Source organism: Labeo rohita, chromosome 23 (assembly GCF_022985175.1).
Source record: "Labeo rohita strain BAU-BD-2019 chromosome 23, IGBB_LRoh.1.0, whole genome shotgun sequence".
In the NCBI taxonomy this organism is placed as follows: Eukaryota; Metazoa; Chordata; class Actinopteri; order Cypriniformes; family Cyprinidae; genus Labeo; species Labeo rohita.
Genome location: NC_066891.1, coordinates 25,287,373 through 25,308,364, shown reverse-complemented (window position 1 = coordinate 25,308,364; position 20,992 = coordinate 25,287,373). Strand labels below are relative to the sequence as shown.

The 20,992-nt window shown below is 32.8% G+C and overlaps 1 protein-coding gene across 1 annotated transcript in view; it reads left to right on the top strand.

The window, feature by feature from the left end:
- The window catches only part of samd10b (sterile alpha motif domain containing 10b), a 114,753-nt gene that overhangs the window by 80,679 nt on the left and 13,082 nt on the right, over positions 1 to 20,992 (top strand). The window contains exon 4 of the mRNA XM_051096883.1: positions 12,251 to 12,391. Within this exon, the coding sequence (XP_050952840.1) occupies positions 12,251 to 12,391 (141 nt within the window). The remainder of the gene's footprint in view (positions 1 to 12,250; positions 12,392 to 20,992) is intronic.

Here is a 20,992-nt window from a genome sequence, read left to right as displayed (position 1 = left end):
CTATTATATTTTTGTTAATATTTTGAATTAGATTTAATTTTATGTGTTCATTTTAGTTTGTTTTATTAATTATGTTGTGAGTTTTTGTTATTTTATTGTTGCTTATTGTTTTTATTTTAGTTTTAGTTATTTTAGTACATCAATGTATGCATAAATGTAAATTTTAATTTTTAAAAAAAATTTAATGTTAATTTTATCATGTTTTTCATTTTAACTGTATACATTTTTTTATTTTAATTTTTATCTCTTTTTTCATTTTAATTTTGTAAAATTTTTAATTTTATTAAAAAGAGAGAGAAACTATACAATGGCAACTGGTTTTTTATATTTAAGTTTAATATTCAGTATTTTCTGTTATTTCAGACAGAGGTGTTATATGGTTTACTAAAACTAATACCATAAAAATATGTTGATTTAAAATAAAAATAAAACTTAAAACTAAAAAACTTTTTTGTTTTATTTCAGCTAGTTTTCAAGGCAGTATTTCTCAATTTAATTTAATTTAATTTAATTTAAACATGTAAAAAAAAAAAAAAAAAAAAACAACTACAACTACAACTGAAACGTAAATAAAAAATAATATAAATTATTATAGACATGTAAAAACAACAAAAAACTCATAAAAATAGCAAAAAAACTGGACGAAATTACTAAAACTTTAATTAAAATAACATTAAAGCAGATTTAAAATATTAACAAATTATAATATAACTAGAAACAACTATAATAGCATCTCAGATACTAAAATAATGATTTCAGTTAAACTTGTGTGCGCTTTATGCGTTTTTTATGGTTTCAAAATTATTTTTAATCTAATTATGCAGCAGTTCCTTTATAAAGCTTTAGGATAATCATAGATCCACCAAGCCTTACTGTGGTCTATCAGAGGAACAGCTTTGGCAGATCACGTCCTCTAACTAACACTCTCATCTAACTCCCAGAGCTGTGTGCACTGAGTCCTCTCACTAATGGACAATTATACACCGTAATGTTGAGCCATTTGTCACATCACAGTCATTTCCACGAGGCTTCGCCATCTAGGGGTCACCAGAGCGGCGCTTCCAAGTAATAAAATCATTTTACACTGCCATTCGTGCATTTGTTCCTGAAAATTTAGCAGTGTTGAAAAGAAGCTGAGATTAAATGGATTTACTAAAGGTGGACATTCAGCTTTTGTTATTTGTGGGATTTGTAATATTTGGCAGACAGAGCGGAGTGTTTGAATCACTGATACCCCATTCAATGTCATATGAGAGTCAAGCCATGTAAGTCATGTGACATCTTCCAGCCAATCAGGGAAGGGTTGTGCCTCAGGAGAGATGTGATGGCTGGATGGTTTGTGTTGGGTTCAATGACATATAACATGTCCATGAAAGAATCTCATTTAAAACACAAGTGGGAAGTTATTAGACACATGTTCATGTTGATTTCATGTGGTTTTGAAGTTTAATTTAATATTCATGTAGTGTAATGTAGAGTTTTTTTTAGTTTTTTTTTTTTTTTTGATAAATATCATTTTATTCTTTAAGTTTTCATTAAGTTTCTTGATGGATTTTTTTTTAATAATTTTTATGAAGTCACACCACATGACATTTTACAATCTGAGCCAAGAATGACTTAAAAGTCAAATTTTCTGATATTTTACGAGACTTTGACCTTGACCTTAACATCATTTATTCCATCAAAATTTTTTTTTTTTTAATTTTAATTTGATATATATTAAATATATATATATATATATATATATTTTTTTTTTTTTTTCGGTTAGTCTCTATTAATTTACTAAATGTATTACAATTTAATTTGTACATGCAAATTTTTTTTTTTTTTTTTTTTTATTTTTATTTGATATATATTAAATATATATATATATATATATATATATATATATAATTTTTTTTTTTTTTTTTTTCGGTTAGTCTCTATTAATTTACTAAATGTATTACAATTTAATTTGTACATGGAAATTTTTTTTTTTTTTTAATTTTAATTTGATATATATTAAATATATATATATATATATATAATTTTTTTTTTTTTTTTTTTTTTTTTTTTCGGTTAGTCTCTATTAATTTACTAAATGTATTACAATTTAATTTGTACATCCAATGACTTGAATACACCTCTTTGGTTTTTTGAATTCGCTATTAATAAATAATTCTCCATTAATAATTTTTTGGGGGGTCAGGATCTATTAATTTATTCCATATGCATTCAAAAATGCATTTTTTTTTAATTAATAGGTCCTGTATATATATATGTATATATGGACAGCTGGATGTTCATGACATCCAAAATAAAATAAAAAAATATATAATAATAATTTCAAATATGAATAATATTTTTTTTAATTCAGATATTAAAAAATATTAATCAAACAGGTGTATTCATTGCATGTATAATTTAAATTTTTATGCATTTTAAATAAACTGACCAAAAAAAAAAATGTTTTTCAAATATGAAATTATTTTATTATTTTTGGCCAGCTGGACATTTTTGACATTTTAACAATTTAACATTGACATTTTTGACAGTTTAAAACGCATGTATAATTGTAATTTAATGCATTTTTAATAAACTGATAGGTCTTGACCAAAACAAACAAACAAAAAAAAAATAGGTTTTTAAAATATGAATAATATTTTATATCTAGACAGCTGGACTTTTATGCCATCTAAAAAAATATTAGGCAAAGAGGTGTATTGAAGTAATTGCATATATACATTTAATTTTAATGCATTTTCTTTTTTTAATTAAAGACCCCCCAAAAAATACTGACTCATTGTCATTTCTTGATTTTAAGTATGCAAAAATGTAAGAATATTCAGTTTATGTGTATATGTATAATAAATGTTTACAGGAGCAGCTCAAGCAAAAAATCAGAGTTATGCTTCTTTTCTATAACACAAATAAATTGTGATATAGCGTTTTTTTCCGTGTGGTTTCTGGTGCTTCTAACATTCATATGTGGTTAGGGTTATGTGTATGCTTGCCATGGATGTTTCTGTCCTTCAGACAGTGATGGTTGAACACAAGCACTCGTTTTAGCAGCATTACATTTAGTTAGGGTGGAGTGACAAATGTCTGCCCCCTCCAAATGCCCCTTTAAGTAATTCATCCAGGCGCCGACACAGGCTAGAGGCTTTATTCTGTTATCTACGCTATTATTTATTGCATCATTTATCAAGCCTCATTCTCAGATGGTGTGTGTGTGTGTAAGTGGGTGTTTGCGTGTGTCATTTTTCCTGGGTCATTGGCACTGTAGCTTGAAGCACTGTTACACACACTGCTGTAAAACACTGTAAGACACTGACTCATGTCAGACACGACCGTCGCTTGCTTCAGGGCACAGACTGATTCTGCTCCAACACAGGTATTGGTCTTCTGAGTCAGATAACAGTGTGAATTGCTTTGGACTGCATCCACATCAATTACTAGTGCAGCATCTTAAAAATGCGTCATAAAGAGCTCATGAAATCAGAATTGCAGTTTAGTCAGTGCCTGTTAACTTTAAGCTCATCTATGTACTGGAGCAGTCCTAAAAATAGCAAAAAAGTAGCAAAGTAACTTTAAGCAGATAAACACATTATAAAACTTTTAGTAGATAAAATGTTATATAAATATAAAATGTTATATAAAATATGATCATTATATTGTGTGTGTGTATATATATATATATATATATATGTGTGTGTGTGTGTGTATGTGTGTGTTATTAGTATTTATTCTGGATACTGGACTCTGATTGGCTGGCAGCTATGCAGTAAAACTGTTTAAAGGAGAAGTCCACTTCCAGAACAACAATTCACAAATAATTTACTCACCCCCTTGTCATCCAAGATGTTCATGTCTTTCTGTCTTCAGCTGTGAAGAAATTATGTTTTTTGAGGAAAACATTTCAGGATTTTTCTTCATATAATGGACTTGATTGTGCCTCCGATTTTGAACTTCCAAAATGTAGTTTAAATGCAGCTTCAAAAGGCTCTAAACGATCCCAGCCAAAAAATAAATATTTGTATACTTTTTGACTTGTGTAGCACAGGCTCTGGGATGCACGTCCACGACGCTACGTACTATTGAATCATGTGGAAAGGTCACGCCGAACGTAGGCAGAACTACAGACCCAGTGTTTACAAAGCGAATGCGCAAAGACTAAGAAAGTGCAAGTAAGTTTGTAAACGCTGTTTACAAACAAAAAGGTACAACGATGTCGGATGATTCTGAAGTTGTAGGAGAAAATACGATTTTTTCGCCATACTCTACTTTTTTGAGCTGGAGTACACAGATGATGAACTTAGACGTGATTCGTAGTAGTGATGGGAAGTTCAGATCATTTTAATGACTTAGACCTTTGAGTCTTGTTCAGCAAAATGAACAAATCTTTTATTGACTTATTTAGTTCATGTTGTTCATTTTAGCAAAATATAATTAAAATGTCACGTGTTACTTCCCTAACACATCTACTGCTTACACAAACGTTGATCACACTACGAACAAGACCAGTACATTCCAGTACAGAACCTAATAGGATGTTGCGCATACGCGACTGAACGAATCACTCCCCGAGACGACTCGTTTTTACCGAGTCACATTAAAGATTCGTTCAAAATAAAAGAATCGTTCAAGAACAACCTATCACTAATTCGTAGCATCATGGACGTGCATCCCAGAGCCTGTGCTACACAAGCTTTTGTGCTTAAAAAGTAAACAAAGATTGTTTCGCTAGATAAGACCCTTCTTTCTGGGGTGGAATCGTTTAGAGTCCTTTGAAGCTGCATTTAAACTACATTTTGGAAATTCAAAGTCGGGGCACCAATGAAGTCCATTATATTGGAGAAAAATCCTGAAATGTTTTCCTCATAAACTATAATTTTTTTACGACTGAAGACAGAAAGACATGAACATTTTGGATGACAAGGAGGTGAGTACATTATTTGTAAATTGTTGTTCTGGAAGTGGACTTCTCCTTTAATGCACAGGTAGTTCCAAGTCAGTTTAATCACTGTTCTATATTAATGCGCTGCTTTAATTGATGCACACTAACTGAAATAAGTAATTGTTTGTAGAGACGTGCAGATGTGGGTAATTCAAATATGAATATTTTTTTAAATATGGACAGTTGGACATTTATGCCATCCAAAAAAAAAAGTTAAATAAAATAAAATAATGTATTCAGGTTATTACACGTATAGATGTAATTTCAATATTGCATTTTTGAATTCATTAATAGGTTCTGACCAAAAAGGAAAATAACTACTTTTTACCCTGAAAATATATTTGAGTATGTTTTTGAGGAAAATATGAAGTCCTCAGTCTATGTGTGCAAAGTGTACCTTTGATGTGACATAATGATTTTCGAAGTAGATTTTAAAATATTTTTTTATTTTTCTCATCTTGGAGACTTATTAATTAGTCACTGACCTAGTAACAAATCAAAATTTTGCCTGGTTATTTTGCCAGCCCACTTTTTCCCCATAAACTTACTTTTAAGACCAACTATTTGAAACCATTTTTCTTTCTCCTCTTTACTCCACCTCATCTTGTATCTGACAGCACTTCTATCACTATCCTGAGGGCGTTATTTGGGAGCACATTAAGCCCATCTGCAGAGGATTCATGTCTGCTCTGTTCACCTGTGCTGTCTGCCACTACACGAAAGCCTCAGACAAACAACAATCCTGGATAAAGTGTTTCTGGAGGGCTGAATTCAAAAGCACCGAATGACTGTGTGCGCATGTATACTAGAGAGCTTTACAAAACACCTCAATGTTGTGTATTATGAAAGCACTATATCAAGATGAAAAATACAATGCAGCTTAGAAAAAATCCCCACAATAAATCCGAATATCATCCTCAAGAAGCACCTCTGGCTAGCTCTGGTCGTTTCCATTATCAGTGTTGTTAGCATCACCCATGCTCTAATTGTTCCTCGCAGCCTGTAGTGAGTGACTGGGAAGCGAATGTGATCCTCACAGCCATGTGTGAATTCCTGGAGCTGGAAAGTGGGTCAGTGTTGGCCCATGACTGTCCTTTAAAGCCCCAAGGGCAACTGGAGGTTGCTCTATGACAGCGCTCTGGGTCAGTGGAGCATCTCTGTCCAATAATCCCATATAAGTCCTCAGTAGTTAAACACACTAGCAATTGGTTTAACAGCCTATACATCAGGTTTAACAGGATATACTTCAGTGACTGATGCTTTTTAGCATGAAGATGGATGTATGGAGAGCGCAGATTGGAAAGATTGTTAGCTTGAAGAATTTGTTGAAAATTAGATGGTTTGATTTTGGCAAAGAACAACAGTAATTCATATAATAAATGTGCAGAAATTTTGTTTGGCATCCAGTAATTTATACAGAAATGTATGCAGTATAATGTAGTGTAGCCTGTCTTTGTACAGTATATGCATTTTTACTACCTCAGAAATATTCTATTAAATTTACAGTAAAAATAAACTGTAACAAATATGGTGATACAGGTGTTGGTACCTGTATATTTTACAAATTATAACTGTATAGTTCAGTAAGTGTTATAATGTTAGTATACCAGTCTGTCTGAATGACCAAAATCAGCTTTGTATATTAAAATGTTATTTTTTTACTTTCAGAAACCATAAAGTGGACCATATTTTACAGTAAAATTACATGATGCAATATTAAACCATTTAAAATATTTATATAATGAGGTAACTTACAGTTAATCAAATTACTGTTTTGTTGTTTTTTTACTGTGACTTTTTTGTCAGTGTGACAATGTCTATTTTACAGAAGATGATTTCTGCCATTGAATGAATAAAAAATGGAACTTTTTATCTCACAATTCTGACTTTTTTTTTCTTCTTAAAATTCACAAATTTTTAACTCACAATTCTGACTTTTTTTCTCAAAACTGCATAAAACGAACTTGCAATTCTGACTTTTTTTTTTCAAAATTGCATGAAGTAAACTCGCAATTCTGACTTTTTTCTCAAAACTGTATGAATTTTTACTTTTTTCAAAATTGCGTGAAAACAAACTTGACTTTTCTCAAAATTGTGAAACATACAATTCTTATTTTTTCTCAAAATTGCATGCAACAAACTTGCAATGACTTTTTTTTCTCAGAATTGCGTGATACAAACTCACAAATTTGACCTTTTTCTCAAAATTGCGTCCAACCAATTTGCAATTCTGACTTTTTTTTTCAAAATTGCATGAAAACAAACTCGCAACTCTGACTTTTCTCAAAATTGTGAAACATACTCACAATTCTGACTTTTTTTTCTTAAAATTGCGTGAAACAAACTTGCAATTCTGACTTTTTTTCTCAGAATTGTGTGATACAAACTCACAATTTTGACTTTTTTCTCAAAGTTGTGTGAAACAAACTCGCAATTCTGACTTTTGTCTCAGAATTGCGTGATATAAACTGACAGTTCTGACTTTTTTTCTCAGAATTGCATGAAACAAATTTGCAATTCTGACTTTTTTTCTCAGAATTGCGCGATACAAATTCACAATTTTGACCTTTTTCTCAAAATTGCATGAAAACAAACTCGCAATTCTGACTTTTTTCTCAAAATTATGTAACACAAGCTTGTAATTCTGATAATTTTGTAATTTTTTTTTTTTTTAAAGATTGCGGGATATAAACTCACTATTTCAAGTCATACAGCCAGAACTGTGAGAAAATATCAGTCTGTTTTTCCCCTCAGAACTCACAATTGTGAGTTAATATCCCACAATTCTGAGAAAATTTTTTATATCTTGCAATTCTGGCTGTATACTGTAACTCTCAATTGTGAGTTTATATCCTGCAATTGCAAGTTTATATCACACAGTTCTGAGAAAGAAAAGTCTGAATTATGAGTTTATATCTCACAATTCGGACTTAATATTTTGCATTTGTGAGTTTATATCATGCAATTTTGAGAAAATGTCAGTAAAATCGCAACTATAAGTGATAAAGTCAGAATTGTGAGATAAAAAGTTGTAATTACCTTTTTACATTTTTTATTCAGTGGCGGACACAGGCTTCCATACAATTTACTATGAATAGGCAAGGCAAGTTTATTTATATAGCACATTTCATACAAAAAGGTAATTCAAAGTGCTTTACATAAAAGGGAGTAGAATAATCATAAAAACAATATATATATATATATATATATATATATATATATATATATATATTTTTTTTTTTTTTTTTTTTTTATAATAAACTGTGTATTACTGGCCCTATTGTCACCAGATCAGTCGCGTTCATAAAAACTGTTTGATGCCCTCCAAAATACTTGACATCATCTTTTTAACCAATTTGACAAATGCTACTCTCATTTGCCATTCATAATTTGTTGTTTCTTCATGTGTTACATGATTCGTCAAGCATGACACATCCATATTTATCACATAAAGGAGGCGAGCAGCACATTTTAATAACAGAGAGAACTGCAGTCACAAGTACAGGATATCCTAACACATTCATTTAGCTTGAGCCAGTGCATTTCAATAGCATGCAAATATGTTTAACAATCTTACAGAAACTTGCTTTAAAATTACCTTTCCAAAATGAAAAGGCACTTCCCATTTTCTGTTGAAGCTCTCTGATTCCTACTGTACATTATAGACATAGAGGCAAGAGACACAGCTTAATAAAGTGGTGTCTGGTGAATTGCTGTGATTTACTGTAATATGCTGAGCACGGGCCATTTGAGGTATCATTTTATTCTCTTTCTCTCTCTGTTTGGGATTCACCTTGCGATTCCATTTAAGGGCTTTGTTCTTTATTGTTCAAACACACACGCGAACACACACTTTCACAGATGTCCTCTCAGACCAGCCGCTTCTTTATCTCTGTAAAATAGCTTCGGTTTTGCAGCTGATCTCTTCCACTGTACAGCAAAGCAGATTAAAGACCCCATAAAATTGAAATTGCTTTTAGTCAAGAAAGCTTTTAGTCAGTGTCTGTTAGCTTTGAGGTCATCTGTCTGTTAGTGTGCTCATAAAAGTTAGGAGTCAAGAAAAGTTCTGGGAAAACAGACCAGAAATATTAACGGCTGATCTCACAGTCATGGGTGTATCCAGTGAGTCCAGTAAAATGCTGTCTAGAATGAGAATGTCCCCTTCTAAATTATTAATACCATCTGCCTTTGATAGAAGTAGCAAGCTGCAGGTCATGGGTTGTCAGTGTGTGCAAACACACTCAGACTTCACCTACTATTCATTTTTTATAAGTGTCTTATGTCACTGTGACGTTAAAGGGACCAGCCGTTCATTATGTCCCGACCAAGGACGGATTATGACACTGGCCTGCCCTGGGCACCTGGACACAGATGTCTGGCACCATCTGTACACTGAAAGCGTGCTGTGTGGTGTGATGCCACACAACACGAGGAGATTGTGACGGTATAATCGACAAGTCTCTCTGCCTCGCAGTTGTGGCGTCATTGTGCACTTGCTGTGTAGATAATCATCTTTGATTATTATGGCAACAATCCAAGCCAATATGCATAGTTTCTGCAGCTCATCAGTATCCCCTGCTGGTCTGGAGCCTGGCAGGCCTTAATATAACCCAGACTCATTGGAAAAACATGCCAGAGATGACATTTCTGCTAAATGATATTATGTCGCTTCTTGGGCACTTTCACGACACTGTCAGAGTTTACAGTTCAGAAGTTAAATGTCTAGTATTTGCAAATGCATTTAAAAATAATGTAGCATCTACAATAAAATTTACCCTAAACCTAGTCTACAATGTTAAAGGGCCTTAAACACTTTTTCCATAGTGCATGATTTGTAAACTCAAACATTTTGAAGTTTGCATCACATAAGCAGCTCCATATGTGTGGCTTTTCTGATGAAGCAAACTTGCTCAGTAGCACATCCGGTACAGCATTACATTTATGAGTTCATAGTTGCGAATCCTCGAATACGAGTTTGGTGAACGACACCTCAAGATAAAAAAAAGCATGAAAACATAAAAGCAAGCTAAAATGCCAAGTTAATGTGATTTTATTATTTAATGTTTTCTTTTATTAAAGGGATCCATACATCCATCACCACCTGTAAGCTCATTCAGTAGCTGTGGTCATTGAATTAGTATTTTATTTTCCGAGTTGTGTATTCCGAGTTAAAAATAGCAACAGGTAGCAGCAGCAGCTCACCAAGTGCAACCATTTGACCTCAATTAAATAATGGCGCCCCCATAGTCCAAAATATATAATAAACAAGTGGACTTATTAAATAATGTAAACCTTTCACTGGTTTTGCACAACATAATTATTAAAGTTCCCTTTAATAAAAGAAAGCGTGAGCGTGACCCAGTGTTTACAAAGGGAACGTGCAAGGAGGGTCAAACACCCTTTACAAAAAAAGGTAAAACACAGATGCAGGACAGTTTTGAAGTTGGAGGAGAAAATGAGATTGGAGTTTTTCGACATGCCCTAACTGTCATTAATTGATTGCACAGAGTATGTATGCGCATCGCAGAGCTAGACAAGACGAGCATTTGTGGCTAAAAAGTGTACAGATTTTCTTTTAAGAAAATGACTGATCGTGTATATATCGATATCTACATTTTGGAAGTTCAAAATCGGGGGCACAACTGAAGCCCATTAAATGAAGAAAAATCCTGAAATGTTTTCCTCAAAAACCATAATTTCTTTACGACTGAAGACAGAAAGACATGAACATCTTGGATGACAAGGGGGTGAGTAAATTATTTGTAAATTGTTGTTCTGGAAGTGGACTTCTCCTTTAAATAGGGCCTAAAATCCTGTAGTGTGAACTAGGCATTAGCTTGATTTCATGTTTTCAAGCTCTTTTATCATAACTTGTGATTCACTGGACTTGTATTCGAGAACTTGCAACTCTGGACTCCTAAACGTAATGCTGTACCGGGTGTGCTACTGAGCAAGTTTACCTTAACTGAAAAGCCACACATATGGAGCTGCTTATGTGATGCAAACTTCAAAATGTTTGAGTTTACAAATCATGCAATATGGTAAAGGTTTTTGAGGCCAGAACACAGTATTGTGCAAAAAACTGTATGAAAATAGCTATTTATTAATTGATAATCTGTCCTGTTTTTTGTGTGAAAGGAAATAAAATTGTTGGTGTTTTGCTGCCTCTCATTTCAGATGAAAACTACAGTGCTTGTATTGGAACAATTTTTTGTTAGGTAGGAGCACCTTTTTCCAGTGATATTTTCCCCAAATATCTACAGTATGAAAGCCCTTCCAAAAGTCCAGTTTAAATTGGATATATGTCAAATGAAAGAAAACTACGCATGCTATTTCTAGCCGACTTGAAAGATAGTCAATGTTTCTGCCTCGAACCACTGACTAACCGAGATGAGTCATTTCGTTCACCACGTCTGAACTTACAGAAGTTTCTGTAAGCGAATCTCACTTATGAGAAAGTAATTAAATGCCAGGTAGTGGTTTCTCTCAGGGGACAGCTCATGAAGTTCTGTAAACGATCTGTAAAACTGTAATCATCGCCATCCAATCCCTGAAACCCCAAACCACACCGCACTCATCTCTCCAATTCCACTACATCATCAGAGAAATAGCCACAGCCAGCTGTTATTAAGGTCATTATGTTTCATTTACAGAGGGGAATAGCTGTCCAGCGCCGATGTTCCTTGACACACACCACACAAATCAATACACTCATCCAAGGTCACACAATGGGCCTTACGTAACCCGACTTCATTAGTAATCATTACACAAAGCAATATGTGCGGAAATTGAACACATTCATTAATGCGGCCCAAAATAGACTCTGGTTACGTAAACTGTATGCGTGGCGTTCTTGCGAGGGAGTGTCTGTGTACTTGCCAGGTGAGAATGAGGATGGATGATTAAACTGTAAGAGGGAATGAGATGATTTATGCCCCTAATTAGAGCCAGCGCATTCGGGGCAAATGACAATAAATTCCCCTGCTTTGTGATGTTTTTTGAAGGACAGGACTCTGACAGTACAGCTCAAATGCGAAGTCTTATTACGTCTCTGGTTACTGGTTTCGTATTCAGAAAGCAGCAGGACATTTGCAAAATTCTTTCTTGGGCTGTCTTGTTTTGTTGGCAAGACTTGTGACATTAATTTGATGGCTTCTGGGGGGATTTAAACAAATGTAAACCAATTCCATACAACTGATCAAATTTTCTCTGGATATAATCCTTTTCTCTTCTGTCTCGCTATTTTACAAAGCTGGCATTTACTTTTTTTTTTTTTAACTGTCATTCATCCTGTCTCTCACACACTTTTTTCAGGTCGTGCCCTGTTGCGGTTGAATGGAGAGAAGCTGGAGAGGATGGGTATAATCCAAGAGACACTGAGACAGGAAGTCCTGCAGCAGGTCCTACAGCTACAGGTCAGAGAGGAAGTGCGCAACCTACAGCTGCTCAGTAGAGGTGAGAGCTCAACACCTCAAACACACACAGGCTCATCTGCTATGTAATATCCATTATTACTGCAGTTGACTAGCATGGTCCATGATGGACAGAGATTCATTCAAAGATTGCATGTAGCATAAACTAACTTTCCTCACAGTAATAATATATTTTATTTAAATATTTACTTTCTTACACATAAGTGGCGATAAAGAGTAAAAAAAATGTACTGAAAGATATATTATATTATATTATATTATATTATATTATATTATATTATATTATATTATATTATATTATATTATTGTCAGTCTTCAGGGGAATAAGAGTTGGAAATGATAATAATTCTAATATATCTATACATATAGTATAAGTACATTATAATAATATAATATAATATAATATAATATAATATAATATAATATAATATAATATATCAGTCAATTAAATTTGAGTATCAGAAATCACTATTATATGATAAAACAAATCTATATTTTATTCTGTGCAAATGTCCAATTTTTTTGGTAGGTATTGTTAAGTTATTTTAATTAGACTGAAAAATGCTTTAGGTATTTTCATGAATATTCATATAATTTTTTTTTATTAATTATTTATTCTTTTTATAATAATTATTGTTTATTTTATTTTTTTTCTAGAGAGAAAGAGACTGTGTATTCAGACTATATAATATAATATAATATAATATAATATAATATAATATAATATAATGTAATATAATATATCAATTGAGAAATTGATATATTATATTATATAAATTTATCAATATACAATTGAGAAATTTTAACCAAATATAATGTAATATAATATAATATAATATAATATAATATAATATAATATAATATAATATAATATAATATAATATAATATATCAGTCTTTTTAATTAGACTGAACAATGCTTTTTGTGTTTTCATGAATATTTATGTAATTTTATTTTTTATTAATTATTATTTTTATACATTACGTGTTACGTTTTCAATGTTAATTAAGAAAATATTATTTATTTAATGTAAAACTATTATTTATTTATTTTTCTAGAGAGTGACATATACATACACTAATATAATACAATATAATATAATATAATATAATATAATATAATAATATAATATAATATAATATATCAGTCAATTAAATTTGAGTATCAGAAATCACTATTATATGATAAAACAAATCTATATTTTATTCTGTGCAAATGTCCAATTTTTTTGGTAGGTATTGTTAAGTTATTTTAATTAGACTGAAAAATGCTTAGGTATTTTCATGAATATTCATATAATTTTTTTTTATTAATTATTTATTCTTTTTATAATAATTATTGTTTATTTTATTTTTTTTCTAGAGAGAAAGAGACTGTGTATTCAGACTATATAATATAATATAATATAATATAATATAATATAATATAATGTAATATAATATATCAATTGAGAAATTGATATATTATATTATATAAATTTATCAATATACAATTGAGAAATTTTAACCAAATATAATGTAATATAATATAATATAATATAATATATCAGTCTTTTTAATTAGACTGAACAATGCTTTTTGTGTTTTCATGAATATTTATGTAATTTTATTTTTTATTAATTATTATTTTTATACATTACGTGTTACGTTTTCAATGTTAATTAAGAAAATATTATTTATTTAATGTAAAACTATTATTTATTTATTTTTCTAGAGAGTGACATATACATACACTAATATAATACAATATAATATAATATAATATAAAATAATAAATATAATATCATATAATATCATATAATATATCAGTCAAATAAATTTCAGGATCAGATATCACTGTTGTATGATAAAACAAATCCATATTTTATTAGGTATTATTAAGTAATTATTTTCATGAATATTCATTTTTTTTTAAATTAATTATTTAGATACAAATTTGATCAAGTTTTCAATAGATTGTAGTCTATCTGTAGAGACTATGTATACAGACTATGTATAATATAATACAATATAATATAATATAATATAATATAATATATCAGTTATTTTAAACAGACTGAACAATGCTTTTTGTATTTTCATGATTATTTGTATAATTGTAATTTTTATTAATTATTAATTTTTAAACATTTTTATTAAGTATTATTAAAATAATAATTGTATATAATTGTATGTAGTTGTATTTTTGTGAATTGTTTTTTTCTCTGAAAATATTCAGATCCTATTAGGTGTTAGGTGTTTAGGGACAAAGGTCTTCTTGGGATGCAAAAGCTGTATGTTTCTCTTCATTTGAAGCGCACCTAAACCTATAACTTTCGAAGTTTCAAAGGACAACCTGTAGTTGAAGACACAAAGTGTGAGGGTCTGCACGTCCTCAGAACTCCCGCCTCAGCAAGTGTCAAAGCCCAGTGTACCCCACATTAACAAGGAAAGGGAATTAGAGACCACTTAAACGCTGTGTCAGGGAATTCTACCAACAGCTTAGGGGGCAAATTTAATTTAACAGTTCACCAAGTCCTGGCCTCCGTGCCATGATAAAGGAATCTAATTGAGCCACCCAGTGGAAAAATCCTCACCTGAGGTTCAAACAGAGGACCTGGGTGAGGGTTCAAACAGGTGAAGGGTGTTCGAGAGTGGAGGACGGTCAAATAAAAGTGCCGTCACTGCTGATTAGTTTGTTTCTGATAGTTGCCGTCACCTGTCAGAGCGTGTTAAGTCTGGCTCCTGGGGACTGTTAGGCACGGCTGGAGGACACAGCTTATCTGAGTTTATTCTTAGATGCGTCTCTCAGCCAGCAGGGTTTCCATTGGACGTCCAAACAGAGGCCGTCAATAGCAGCCTGTCATATTTGATTCAGATGGCGTGAAAGAAAATATGAAATATTGATTGGGTGAAAAACGACCAGTCTGACCATAGAAGGATCTTGATTTGCATTTTGGATAAAGTTGATGTAGAAGAACTGAAGTGGCAAGTGATTTTGGTGTTAAAGGGATAATTCACTCAAAAATGAAAATTACCCCATGATTTACTCAACCTCAAGCCTTCCTAGGTATATATGACTTTCTGCTTTCATTCGAATACAATCAGAGTTATATTAAAAAACATCCTGACATTATAATGGGAGTTAATGGGTGTTGAGATTTTGAAGTCCAATGAAGTACATCCATCCATCATAAAAAGTACTCCACACAGCGCAGAGTGTTAATAAAGGCTTTCTGAAGTGAATCAATGTGTTTGTGTGATAAAAATATCAATATTTAAAACTTTATAAACTGTAATCTCTAGCTTCCGCTAACTGTTGCACAAGAGAGTGGCGCTCCAGCGGATGACATAAGACATAAGCGAACGCAATGACGAATGTGCAGAGGAGAACAAAACAAAACACCGGTCATGAATTAGAAGTACAAAACAAGGATTTGTAAAAAAAAAAAAAAATGTTGGAGTATTTTGATATAAGCCAAGAGGACACTGGTTTTCCTTTGCTGTAAACAAAATTTTGTTCTCAAGAGACTAGCATATTCTCATCGGAGCTCACGCTACGCCTACGACCTACGTCATCTGCTGGAAAGCCACTCTCTCATGAAGCTAGAGATTACAGTTTCTAAAGTTTTAAATGAGGATATCTTACACAAATTCCTTGATTCTCTTCAGAAGGCCTTAATTAACCATGTGGGCCATGTGGAGTGCTATTTATAATGGATGGATGCACTTTATTGGACTTCAAAATCTCAACACCCATTCACTGCCATTATAAAGCTTGAAAGAGCCAGGACATTTTTTAATATAACTCTGATTGTATTCGTTTGAAAGAAGAAAGTCATATAAACGTAGTATGGCTTGAGGTATTTATTCTGTAAAAAATAATTTCCCCTTTTTCAAATCAAGCCATTCTCAGCATTGATTTTGATTTCTGCAGAGCTGATTTTGGCAAGGTAAAAAGAGTGTTTTTTTACACTACAATTGAGAAATTTTAACCAAAGCATGTTATAGACTTCTTAAGACCCTAAAGAATCATATCAACTTGTGGGAAATGGGCATCCGATGACCCCTTTAACTTGGGAAAAGGAACAGTAAATGAATAGAACCATAAGTGTACATTCAGTCATTCTGTGAACATTTACTTGCCTTTAAGCGATTACAAACCTGTAAGAGTTTCTTCTGTTAAACAGAAAGTAAGGTCTGAAGAAACTTTTTATGACTCTATTGTGTGTGAAGACAGGTACAAAATGGTTACTGGGCAGATTTGACAGCCACGCCCTCTGTGAAACATCATTGGTCTAAAATTGTATATAATTTGTATTTCATTAATGAATGAATGAATGAATTTATTTACTTATTATTAATAATAATTTATGTATTTATTATTATTATTCTTTTTTGTTTGTAATTTCACTTTGTTTTTCTAAACATTGTGGAATATACCAATCCTAAATGCCTAGATTTTATTAATACGATAACCTACAGTATCTGCAGTACAGTATCTGCATTTAGCTATTTACTTTTAATGTGTTGATACTAAAAACCATGATGTTATAAGACATGTAGCTACCCTACTGTTCAGAAGACTTTTTGAGATTTTTTTGAGATTTTTGGGGGGATTTAGAAGTTTGGGATTTTTTTAATGTTTTAAAACTGGTCACCAAGGTTGTATTTCTTTGATCAAAATACAGTAAAATTGTAAAGTAAATGTTTTCTGTTTGAATATATTTTAACAAGGGCTGTCAGTTTAATGTGTTAATTAGTTATGACAAAATAATGCGATGAAAATATTTTAATGCACTTAACGCACTGGCCCCACCCCAGACCTATACATCATCATATAATTTATATAGTTGACTGTTGACAAATATGATGCAGGGCAACAACTCCATAAATGCAGTTATGCCCTAAAATTCAAGACATAGGTGCAAAAATGTGCCCCTGTATGTGTTTTGTCTCATATTTCTATATTTTACATATCACAGGATATTAAACGGGCAGCAAGAGGAATATGACACAAGTTCTGATTTTGTCCCGATCTCTTAAGCTTAAATGTGATTTTATACAACAGTTCAATAAATAAGAAGTTGATATTGTGTTGTATTTTAAACACTATGTTATATGTTTTTGCTCAGCTTTGCAGCCATAGCAGAATTGTTGCATCTCTCAGAGCAACACAGCGGTGTTTAGTTTCTGAATGAATCCGCGTTTTGAACAAATCCTGTGAATCAATGATTCAAAAGCCCATTTATAAAGAGAGCCATTTACTTAATTTGAATGAATTGAATGAGTGAATGACTCATAAAGACATTTACCACCGTCTGCTGGCAAATTTAGTTTCTTATTTAGAGTATTATTTCATTAAAATAATAATAATAATAATAAAATTAAAGGGATAGTTTACTCACTGTCATCATTTACTTTTGTGGAACATAAAAGAAAGTATTTTGAAGACTGTTGGTAACAAAGCTGTTTTGGTTACCATGACTTTTATTATATAAACAAAAAATACAGAGATGTTTCTCAATTGATCTTCTTTTATGTCCCATAGTTTCCTTTAGGCCGTTGCAGCCTAAATCTTTATGTGTAATAAATTTAATGTTGAATCAAAAATTTCTTTCCAAAACTAATTTGTAATATCTGCTTGCTACTTTCTCATTTAACACAAAACATAGCTTTAAACAATCTTTTGTGGGTATTTTCCCAGTCAAATCTATTTTGCGATTAATTAGATTAATTAATGGACACATAATGTAATTAATTAGATCAAAAATTTTAATCGACCGGCAGCCCTAAATTTAACATGTAATTTATTGCTGTGATGCAAAGCTGAATTTTCAGTATCATTACTCCAGTCTTCATTGTCACATGATCCTTCAGAAATCATTTTAATACGCTGATTTGCTGCTCAAGAAACATTCATATTATTATCAATGTTGTGCTATTTAATATTTTGGTGAAAAATCACTTTAGAATTTTTTTTTTTACTGTTTCTTCTGCTAATTTAATGCATTCTTGCTGAACAAAAGTATTAATTTCTTACAAAAGATGTCACACTGACCTCAAAACTTCAATGGTGGATGACATCATATACTCTTAAAATTGTATTTTTAAACTCCTAAATTATGTATCATTCATTTTTTTCATTTATTTATTTAGGAGCCTTTTTCCTTTACCAGTACAATGGAGCTTTATCAGGAAAGTAGAGCGAGAGATGGGGGGGAATGGGTTCAGGACACGACCCAGCTCTTTACGTGATGAATCCATGTCTGCATTAACACAACAGCTCCTTTATGTCTTGTGCAACTCACGTACCAGTGCTCAGACAAATATGGTTTCATTCATCAGTACAAAGTATATATATCAATGTACTGCGGTGCGATTTATATCAGTGAGGGTAATAGCTTTCTGTCCCCCGTCCAATAATTTAGCGTTGTCTATTAACGATCAGCTTGATAGCCATCAGAGGATTTCTAGACTGGACTTCTGCTGCTCCTTTACTGGTGTCTGTTAAAGCTCATAACGCTCACATGAGTGAATCGGAGGTGTAGATTGACCTTTCAGTCCAATCGCTATCTGGTATTTATCCTCTGAAATGTTGCCTCTGTACTCTTCTAAATTGCTTTGTTCTTTTGGTTCCCAGTAAGGCTAAGTAATTCTGCCCTCTTCATCCCTCGCCGAACCCTCCTCCTTCCTCACAGCGAAGCAATTTAGCTGAGAGCGAGGCAGATTCTCCCAACACTATAATTGCTGTTTCTATTGAAACACCAAACCTTATTACCTCTTCTCCAAATTACCACCCAATCGTCCAACTGTAATAGCCTTAAACATCTCACGCAGATAGAACAAAAAAACTGTGATCCACTGCTTCATCATAGCAAACAATGCAATCATTTGTTCCAGTTAACAATGCGAGTTGCATGGAAATATTCTTTTTTTAGTCTCATTGTCGTGTTTGAGACGTCACTCGCTCGTCACTCGGGCTCCGCGTGTGTATTTAAACACTTATCTTGCAAGATGTTTTTCCTGAAAATGATTCGTACCAATGATGTTTGCATGAATTTTTTACGTGCTTTGTAATGCAGTTTGCTTGTTTGCTATTTAGGAGTGTTGTAAAATTGAAAGGCTTTAATGTTTCATTTCATGCCGCAAAATGAAGATCTGAGTAAAGCCAAAAGATATATCAAAGCGAATATGAAATGTGAAATGATTTTTTGTTAAACGAGACAGATTTGTAATACTCAGAGAAATGATAAGTCTTCAACAAACCAATTAAATGTTGATGTAGCTAGCGCAGTGAACCTGACGGGAAGTCTCTGAGACTCAGCTTCATTTAGAGCAGAGCGACCCACACAAACTCCCCGAGACATCCGCTAGCGTAATCAGTTTGTCTCCTCCATATGCCTGCTTCCATCAGGAGAGCATCCTGAGGCCCTTCCAAACATCTGCCACAACAAGCTTCTCAACAAACATTTTTCATCATGTTTCTGTTCTCTTTTTAAGAAAATGTTCATCCAAAAATAAAACTCCTGTGACGTTTCAGAATGCCGTGCTGGTAAAGGCCTTAAAATTAACATCTGTTTCTGCAGCCCAGCATGAATATACAGTATTTTGACACCGATTATAGTGTTAACTGCATTTATATCATGACAGCTCTCAGAAGATTTTAGCATGGTAATGGATATGACATTGTTAATGTATTTGGTCTTGGCGGAATAGATCTGCTACACTGCTGCTGTTGTTGTAGATTATTGCTGCTGTTGCTCCATAGCAAGTACAGAAACTTACTACAATGCATACGCCGATACAGTGCTGTGAGTATTTAAGACATACTGCTGCTGCACAAATAGCATATATAATAAGCCGTAGCAAATCTATACAGGTGGAGCTGGGGAGGTGGAGGGTTTCAGATGAACTCTGAAAGTGAATGCCAACCAGCCATGTAAATGTAAAAGCAGCAAACTTATTGGCTGTGTATGCAACATGAATCAGCATTGCCAAATGTTAACGATGTTTATGTTAACGATCCATCAGCCTGTGGCATTGTAACGCCAAGCCAGCAGAGGGAGCCCTCACCCTAGAACTGCCTGCAAACTCCCTCTGCTGCTTCTATTGTTACTTCCTGTTTGTCACTATTTAAAGACTCACCATGTGCTCACTGACTTGCGAAGTATTGCCAGTTTCATCTGCCTTACCGAGCGTTGTATGTACTCTGTTGGATTACCTGTTGCTGTTTTGCTTTGTTTATGGACTTCTGACTTTACGGATCACCCTTGTTTGGATTGTTTGCCTGTGTGGACTGCTTACAAGGTTTGACCTATTTCTGCCTCTGACTATCGTTCTCTGGACTACCCCTGTTGCTACGTTTGTTATATTGGACTGATTCCCCGGTATCTGACCCACTGCCTCGATTTACCTCTCTGCTGCTCGGATTACGTTTGTGTTGTGTTGTTAATGGACTGCCTTTCCTTTTTATTGACCCTCTGCCTGTTTATTTGTACACTGCTGCTGTTAATAAACTTCCGCATATGGTTTCAACTTCCGCCTCAGCGTCCACGTTACAGAATACTTCGCCTCCCCTGAATCCAGCGGAAGTTACAGCATACACAACCAAAAATCATGAACCCAGCAGTATCTCGTCTCAT